At 59.1% G+C, this 8,698-nt stretch overlaps 3 protein-coding genes across 3 annotated transcripts in view; 2 read left to right on the top strand and 1 right to left on the bottom strand.

Annotated features, from left to right (window-relative positions):
- Positions 1–1,426, top strand: part of Ndufs3 (NADH:ubiquinone oxidoreductase core subunit S3) — a 4,801-nt gene extending 3,375 nt beyond the window's left edge. Inside the window, exons 5-7 of the mRNA XM_004626960.2 lie at positions 145–270; positions 382–501; positions 1,185–1,426. Of these exons, the coding sequence (XP_004627017.1) occupies positions 145–270; positions 382–501; positions 1,185–1,352 (414 nt within the window). The 3' untranslated portion in view covers positions 1,353–1,426. The remainder of the gene's footprint in view (positions 1–144; positions 271–381; positions 502–1,184) is intronic.
- Positions 1,427–2,409: 983 nt separating this feature from the next.
- Positions 2,410–4,340, top strand: Fam180b (family with sequence similarity 180 member B). The gene is made up of 3 exons (XM_004627281.2): positions 2,410–2,514; positions 3,180–3,241; positions 3,415–4,340. Exons 1-3 carry the CDS (start codon positions 2,427–2,429, stop codon positions 3,808–3,810), a joined length of 546 nt encoding a protein of 181 aa, XP_004627338.2. The 5' UTR covers positions 2,410–2,426; the 3' UTR covers positions 3,811–4,340.
- Positions 4,341–4,975: 635 nt separating this feature from the next.
- C1qtnf4 (C1q and TNF related 4) lies at positions 4,976–8,661 on the bottom strand. Its single transcript, XM_004649081.2, is given in 4 exon segments — positions 4,976–5,556; positions 5,558–6,047; positions 7,856–7,907; positions 8,546–8,661. Coding segments are annotated over 2 exon segments (948 nt in total). The 5' UTR covers positions 6,043–6,047; positions 7,856–7,907; positions 8,546–8,661; the 3' UTR covers positions 4,976–5,093.
- Positions 8,662–8,698: the final 37 nt, after the last annotated feature.

Raw genomic sequence — 8,698 nt, 5'->3', positions numbered from 1 at the left:
CAAAAAAAAAAAAAAAGACAAGATAGGATCAAGGGTTGGACCCTGACGCACCTGTGTCCTTCCAAGGAATACTCACCCCAGAAATTCCCATCACAGACCCCTCAGGTCGCACCATCTTGGTTACTTGTGCCTCATTCTGTGTAGATAGTATACAACCTGCTGTCCCTGCGCTTCAACTCCCGGATCCGTGTGAAGACCTACACAGATGAGCTGACGCCCATCGAGTCCTCGGTGTCTGTGTTCAAGGCGTCCATCTGGTACGAGAGGGAGGTGAGTTAGTGGGCATGCCAGGCTCTTCCTCCGGGCGGAGCTGTGGCTCCCAGGAGTGTGGCTGAACCTGCCTTAGCCCTGTGGGACTGCTTGCCAAAGAAGCCTCTTCAGGTCTGGGACATGTTCGGAGTCTTCTTTACCAACCACCCTGACCTGAGGCGGATCCTGACAGATTATGGCTTTGAGGGACACCCCTTCCGGAAGGACTTCCCCCTCTCTGGATATGTTGAGGTAGGCACGTGAAGTGGGGTGATAGGCCTCAGGAACCTGGGGGTCTTGGGCCTGGCAGGAGTGTGGTCTGGATGGTGACAGCCTAGAGCTTGGTTCAGGATCCAGTGCTAGCTTCTTTTGGTAAGCTGGGCCAGTTCCTTCATGAGTCTGACTGTACCTTCTCTGGGGCATGGCAGTCAAGAGTGGCACTTACAGGACACGTGTCGAGCCCGGTGTACTCTGACCTCAGCCGAAGCAGGCCCTGGCAGTGGTTGGTCTGCTGAGACAAGCAGCGTGAAGGGCCAGGGTTATGTTGCCCTGCTCTGGATGCCCAGGCGTGCGTTTGGAAGACCATCCGACAGACTGGCAGCTCGTACCACTAAGATGGTAGAGTCTTAGATGCACGTGTACTGGCCACCAGAGCATCACCTGAGGAGCAACATGGTGTGGATGGAGGCTCACTGAGAGAGCCTGGAAAGGCACTAAACCGAGTCAAGGACATAGCTGGGTGTGGTGCCCCTGAGGTCACAGCACCCAGGAGGCTGAGGCAGGAGGATAGTCGTAAGTTCAGGGCCACTCTGGACTACATAGTGGGTCTTAACTACCTAGTCCAGTGAGGCCCTATCTCACGGATAGGGAGATAGGAGCTGGGGTCCTCTATGGCACTCTTTGGTACCTGCCCACACCTGCCCTGTGCCCTACAGTTGCGCTATGATGACGAGGTGAAGCGTGTGGTGGCCGAGCCAGTGGAGCTGGCCCAGGAGTTCCGCAAGTTTGACCTGAACAGCCCATGGGAGGCTTTCCCTGCCTACCGCCAGCCCCCTGAGAGTGCCCGGCTCCCAGCTGGAGACCAGAAGCCTGAAGCCAAGTAGCCGGGGGAGGCGTGTGGATCCTGGAAAGCACCCTGACTGCCTGCATTGAACCTGTAAATAAATTCCTGCCTGGACTTGCACTTCTTGTGTGCTCAGTGGATGGGGGCGGCAGGGTCCTGCTGCTCCCTGGAGAGCCTGCCTCGGATGAGCCCCAGTAGCGAGCAGGCCTGAGTGGGTTCCTTTTCTTCTTTGTAAGACAGGATCTCACCGTGTAGTTGAAGCTGGCTTTGAGTCACAGCAATTCATGTACCGCCATATATGGCTTGGATGTTTCTGAGGATTCTGGAGCTGGGATTTGGGTTTCCACCGTACATGAGGTTGAGGGTGGGTGTGGCTGGGCCCCCATGACAAAGCTCCCATCTCAGCAGGCTGGTGGCAGCTGACAGATTCAGGGGCTTAGGTCATTGGGGAAGCCCCATCTACTGTCACCTGCCTATGGAGGTTCTCTTAAGAGCCAGCAGTGGGCCAGGCAGACAACCTCGGCTGTTCTCCAGTCTCAGCTCTGTCTGCTTCCAGTCCTTAAGAGCCCACGTTCTTGGACTAAAGGATTCCGCCAGGGGTCTGAGCTGAGAATGTTACTAATAAGCTGACATCCTAGGGTTGGGACCGGAAGCTGCTGTGTCACCAGCAGGCAGGGTTCTCTGCTGCTGCTCTAGGCCCCCGTGGCCTGTGGAGGAGGCACTGCACAGTGCCCTGGCTGCCCCTCCAGGACCAGCTCCTTTGCTGCAGGTGACATTCTGTGGCTGAGGAGCTCTCTGAAGTGCTCTGGACCGGGTGTTGGGAGAACTCTGAGAGTGAAGACTGGAAGGCAGGGTTTCTGGGGTCTTCCTGCACCAGGGAGGGCCAAGCCAAGGCTGTCTGTACACAAACATCTGTTAACTACATATCCTACCCATCTGGGCAAGAACCACATGCAGCAGGGCTTCCGCACTGCCAAGGTGGGGGAAGGAGCCCTGGGCGGTGACATGACTCCAGCCAGCCCCACCCTGGATCCTGACACGCATGCAGAGCACAACAGCAGCTGGTGGAGAGCTGGGAGCGGGTATGAAGTCAGAGACTCTGGACGTGGCGGGCATGGCTGGGGCGCCGCGGGGCCTGCTTTATCTGGTGGCTGGTGTTTGCCTCCTCCTCCCTGCGGTGACTCTGACCCCACACTTTGCAGGTAATGGGGCTTCAAGGTCAGCAACTTGAGGGCAGAGAACTATGGGCTAGTGGGAACCAGGTGGGATGCTGCAGTGGGTGAGGATATGAACTGCTTCCCCAGAATCAAAAAAGTCCACATGAAGCCAGTGGAGACATCACTGGGTAACATGGCTCCACAGAGTGAGGCCTTGGGCTTACTCCAGCTGATGTCCACAGTAGGGTCTCCTGGTCTGGGGACAGTTATTGCAAAGGCAAGTCAGCACCACAGAGTGGGGGAACAGGAAGTTGCCTGTCCTATTCTCTGCCTTACATGCCATTAAAGGAACCAGCAAACAATAGGCCCTGTCCAAAGAGGGCCTTGTCCTTATGGAGGGTCATTGGCATTATTGGAGGTCACCCTACTCCCAGGCAGCTGCAGGGAGGGGAGGGAGACAGAGGGTACTGGGGCCCCTTACCAAGGCCACTGTGCAAGTTAAGCCCTGGGCATTTGCCCAGATGGCCCCGGGCTTGGTGTGAGGCTCTGGAGGCCCAAGGCCCATGCCTGGGTGATGTAGGTGTTTGCATATGAGGGGCAGGGCTAAGCTGCATTTCCAGATCAGCTACTAGGGACACTCCCAGAAGCTGGGGGGCAATGGGTCTTAGGGGTGGAGGGTGGTGGGGCCTGACTCTTCTCTGCTGCCCCAGGGCATCCCATGGACAGCGCCAGCATGAGACAGGAGCCAGAGGCCCCGGAAGTGATGTTTGAGGTTACTCCCCAGTCCCAGGCATGGGGGTGGGAGCGACCAGAGGTCCCTAAGCTCAGGTTGGGAAGTGGGATGTCTTGTTGTAGGGCTGCCAAGGTGGTGGGCGGTTCAGCCTTGGCCCTTGCTCCCCACCCCACCCCTAGCCACTGCCCTCCCTAAAACGGCTCCTCTTGCAGCTGCTCTGGGCTGGGTTGGAGCTGGATGTCACAGGGCAGCTGCACATCTGGGATGAGGAACTGGCATCCACACGGCCAGGGCGCCGCCTCACACTCCTCTTGCAGCAGCTCATGCCCAGGGACCTGAACGGTGCTGAGCAGCAGCTGAGGCAGTTCCAGGACCTGCGGGAGGGGCCACCCCTTGGCCCCTGGGACTTCCAGCAGCTGATCCTCACAGGCCTGTCCTGCATCTATCAGCTCCATGCAGCCAGTGAGGCCGAGGAGCGGGGTCACTGGGCACAAGTCTTCACCCTCCTGACTCGGGAAGTGCTCTGGGACCTGTGCAAGGACTTCTGTCCCCAGGGCCAGCCCCCTTCACTGGGGCCCTGGGCCTCCATCTTTGACCCTGTCTCCTGACGCCTCCCTTTCACTTGCCATTTCCTCTTCCTCCTGACATCTCCCCTCAACCAGAGCCAGACCTGTCCTGGAGCGGGGCTCCCAGTGACACCTGCATCTTCCTACTCAGGCCCTTGGGCTTGGCTTGCACCTAGGTACCTCTACCCTGATGCTTGCCTGGGTCCAGGTGGCAGGCACACAGCTAAAGGCAGGGCATGCAGGCAGTGTGTGAGCACGCGTGTGGGAGCCAGGCATCAGGACTGAGAAGTGCTTAACAGTGGGAAGTGAAACTGCTCTGAGGAATCCTAGCACCCAGTCCTAATTGCCACGTCTCTCCAGACCTGACTGAGACTTTGGCCCACACCCGACCCCATCTGGGCCAGAGCACAAACTGGGCTTCTCTCGTGTCTGTCCATGGACAGCAGGAAAGTAGCTGAAAGAACATGATGTCTAGGGAGGGAGGGAAAATGACTTTGGTTCTATGTCAACAAACCTCCACTAAGCGTGTCAGGAAGAATGAGGCTGGAAGGGGCCCTCAGGCTGGCTGGGGGCTGCAGGGTGGGTGGAACCCTGACTGTGTAGCTCTTCCCATAAAAGACTCTGCTACCACCTCATGAGAATGTGTCATTTTACCGCCTTCACGGGGTCACACTGCCCTCATCCTGGGAGGGCAGGCCACTGGGCAGCAGGCATCAGCCTTTCATTCCATCCCCATACCTTAGGGGAAGAAACATGTTTCCTTTGAGCCTATACGGATAGTGGGAAGTTGTCCTTTGTCCTAAACAGGAATCAGCAGGGCCTTAGATTAAGGTGGTAAATCAACAGGTACAGTGACATACACCTGTAATCTGAGCACTCGACTCAGCTGAGGCAGGAGGATCACCAGTTCCATCCTAGCCTGGGCAATTTGTTGAACAACCCAGACCCTGTCTCAAAATAAATATATATAAGGAGGCACGGGGGGGGTGGGGGCGGGGGCTGGGGATGTATGTAGCTCAGTGCCAAGGACTGGATTCAACAGCTAGTGTACATACCAAGGAAAATACTGGAGGGGCAGGCTGCCGCACTTTGGGCCCACCACAGGGCAGGCGCGCATGCTTGACTCCCACTTCTCACCCTCGCGGCCTGACCCGGACCGGAGGCCCCCACAGCCAGCACGCCCCAAGCAGGAGGAAGTGGTACAATTGAGACGGCGCACGTGCACTTTATTGGCGGAGTCCAGCGCGGGGTGTCCGGGCGGCCCGGCTTGCATGCACGCCCCGCATCCGGCCCGTCCCCGGCCCCTGTCCCCTCCTGGGCCGGCCTCAGAGCTCCAGGTCGCCATCAGCGGTGAGGTCGGGGTACACCAGGAAGCCGGAGAAGGTGATGTACTTGCCGTGGTTGCTGTAGGCGCCGTAGCCATCGTGGTCGTGGCTGAGCAGCCACACGGCGTCACCGCGCCGCAGGGGCAGCATCACGCTCTGGCTCTGCATCTCGCGGCGACGCGATGCGCCGTCGTCGTAGATCATGGCCTGCACCTCGTCGCGGTTTTTCATCAGCTTCACCGACAGCGTCTTGCGCGGCATCTTACCCAGCGTGAAGGAGAAGAAGTAGGCGCCGGGCAGGCGGCAGCGGAACACACCGGCCGCCGCGTCGAAGTCGCCACCGATGTTGACGAGCTCGGTGTCAAAGGCGAGTGGCCGGTGTCGAGGCTCCGGGCCCGCGTCGGCACCCACCAGGCTGCGCGTGCGCGCCGCCGAGAAGGCCGAGCGCGGCTCCGAAGCCAGGCGTGTCGGCGTCGGCGTACACCAGGTAGCCGCTGAAGGTGGCACCCGGAGAGCCCAGCGCGTACTGCGGGGCGCCGTGCAGCCGCAGCCACACCGTGTCGCCGTAGTCGAGCTGCAGCATAGCGCTCTGGCTGGCGGCGCGCCGCGTGCCGGGCCGCCGCTGCTCGTCGAAGGCCAGCGCCTGCACCTCGTCGCGGTTGCGCACCAGCATCACCGACAGGCTCTTGTGCGGGGCCTTGCCCGCTGTGAAGGAGAAGAAGTAGGCCCCCGGTACCCGGCAGCGGAAGCGCCCTGTGGCCGCATCGAAGTCGCCGCCGATGTTCACCAGCACCTTGTCGAAGGTCACTGCCATCTCCGATGTGCCCTCCAGCGGCGTGGTGCGAGCCGCCGAGAAGGCCGAGCGCAGCCCCGAGGAGCCGGGCCCTGGGGCAGGGCCCAGGGCCCAGCTGGCAGCTGGTGCCAGCAGGCTGAACAGGAGAAGCAGCATGGCCCCTGTGGAGACAGGGCGCGGGGATATGGCATCCACCGGATCGCAGAGCGGGTGCTCTTCCCAGCCCTGACCTGGACTCAAGGGTGAAGTCATGTTCCTGCAAGCAGGACTAGTGCCTCCCACACCAGAGCGTCTAGTGTCACACTCAGGGCTTGTTAAAACACACAGCCAGGCATGGTGGCACACTCAGGCAGGCTCAGCAGTTTGGGTGGTGGAGACAGCAGCAGCAGCACATTTCGAGGCCAGCCTGGGCTGCACAGCCAGGTCAAGTTTAACCTGCACTACACAGCAAGACCTTGTTTCAAAAAATATAAAATTCAAATAAGGGGCCCTGTGATGCACCCCTATAATCCCAGCACCCTGGGATTCAGAAAATTTAGACAAGGTCAGCCAAGACTGGGCAATTTAGTAACTTAGGGAGACCCCTGTCTCAGAAAAAAAAGGGCTAAGGATGTAGCTCAGTGCAAAGCTCTGTGTGGTTGTTTTGTTTTGGGTTTTTTGAGACAGGTTCTTGCTATGCAGCAGGCTGATCTCAAACTCACAGTGATCCTCCTGCCTCAGCCTCCCAAGTGCTGGATCAGAGGTGTGTGTCACCCTGCCTTGCTAAATACAAGACTGTAGGTTCAATCCCCATTCCTGGAAAACAGATGCACAGCTGGGCCCATCCGAGTCTGGGCCAGGGCCCAGGAACCTCCTGTAAGGCTGTGAAGCCTCTGGGCAGCTTTGTTCCTCAGGGGTAGAACTGTACAGACACCTAGTTTGAGGCTTGAATCATACTCCCAGGGTCAGGCTGAGGGCTCGCCGGGAGCTCCTGAGCCCCTCCTGGGTTCTGCATCCTGAGCCCAGCTCTGGTGCACAAGCTCCCCGAGAAGATGCAGTGCCAGCAGATGAGGACCTGCCTTGCAAACAGCAGTGTGAACTGGGTGGTCCTGGGAAGAGGCTGTGATTCAGTTGTGGACATCAGGGTTAGGGACGCAGGAGCCCCTGCCCCTGAGAGCAAGGCAGGGCTCATGGTCCCATTGCTGGTCCCAGGAGGGCAGGATCTTAAACGCAGAAACACTGGGCGCAAGCTTTGCAGAGAAACGCCCTGTTGTGTGTGGCGGCTCTGTGTTGCCTAGAGACGCTGGGGCCTGCTGAGTGGGTTGCCAGGTGCAGCCCGGAGGCAGATGTGGTGTTCACCTGAGGACTGTGAGAGCTGGAATGCAGCCCAGATGCTAGGGTGGCTCCTGGGGAAATTCTCCTAGGGGCTCAAGCTGCTGGTCCCTGGCAGTACCCTAATTCCTGAAAAGGCATCTGTGGGTGTCCATGTCCTTGGTGACAGGTGGAGGAGGGGGGCTGGTCTCTAATGGTGCAAGTTGCACCTCACAAGTATCCAGTGCCTTCCCTTCAACAGAGCTCCTTTGAGTTGGGTGTGAGGCAGTTTGAAGCAGCCAGGACTATACAGGAGTTCAAGGCCAATCTCAACAGCAAGACTCTGTCTCAAAAACCAAACCAAGGCGCCAGGGAGATGGCTCAGTAGAATAAGTACTTCCTTGGCAAGCACAAGGGTCTGAGTTCAATCCCCAGTTCTGAAAAAAAAAAAAAAAAAAAAAAAAAAAACCCAAGCAATCAAAAACTCAAAACTCTTTTGGAGATATCCCGTCTTGGCAAGTTTGGGGGTGGGGTGCTCTCCCATTTTACAGATGAGAAAGCTGAGGTCTCACAAAAGGGCATATTCCAGCCCAAGGTCATCTGTGGAGCACTAAGGCAGGGCTTGCACAGTGGTTTGCTGACATTGGATTCAGTCTGCCTTCCTTCCCGTCACCCTTACCTCTTAGACACAGGTATCTAGCCTCTTTGTCCTCTGCCTCAGTTTCTCTTTTCTGCAAAAACGAGAAGAAAGGAGAGGACTACATAGTGGGATGCAACGTAGAGAAAGGAAGCAAGCAAAGCAAACAAAAGCAACCGAAACTCCCCTCCAGCACTGTCTCTGAGCGCGCTGCGGCTGCTTTCTTTCCCAGCTGCTCCTTCCAGGGCCCCTGCCTGCCCTACCCCAGTGCGCGCCCCAGGGTGGCCCCGCAACTGCACATACCCCAGGACCCTGGTCCCCTCCTTGGACCGACCCCCTCCCCAGCAGGTGGGGACAGGTGGGAGGAAATGGCTGTTCCTGGCTCTTGCAGGTAAGGCTCGACACGGGCATCTTCAAAGAGCAAAACCGGGACAGGCGCCGGGCAGCCCCGGAGCCCCATCACCAGGCGCGGAGGGGCAGCGACGTCCGGCAGGGGTCTCCGCGCCCCCGGCTCCCCCACACCCCCCGTATCGCCCTAGAAATTCATCCCTTCTCGTGACCCCCTCCGCGCAAGGTACCCGAGATTCTCCCCCTCCTCCGTCCCTCTGTCCCTCCCGAGCGCAGGCTTGGAAGCCTCCTCCGCGTCAAACGCCCAGGTGCCCGTTTTTCCAGAAAGACCCAGACCCGCGCCCACGAGGCGGGGATCCCGCTCCGGCTGCGAGTCGCACTCACCTGGCCGCGGCGCTGGATTCGGTTCGGTGTGCGCTGCGATCCGCCTCGGGCTCGGGCTCCGGCTCGCGCTGGGCGGGCGCTGGGGCTGCGCACTGACCACGCTGCGGCGGGGACAGGCGGACGGGCGGGGCGCGGAGACCCCGGGACCGCAGG

Source organism: Octodon degus, unplaced genomic scaffold (assembly GCF_000260255.1).
Source record: "Octodon degus isolate 3935 unplaced genomic scaffold, OctDeg1.0 scaffold00018, whole genome shotgun sequence".
Lineage (NCBI taxonomy): Eukaryota > Metazoa > Chordata > Mammalia > Rodentia > Octodontidae > Octodon > Octodon degus.
The sequence above is the reverse complement of the archived record's forward strand: the minus strand, read 5'-3'. Positions and strand labels throughout refer to the sequence as shown.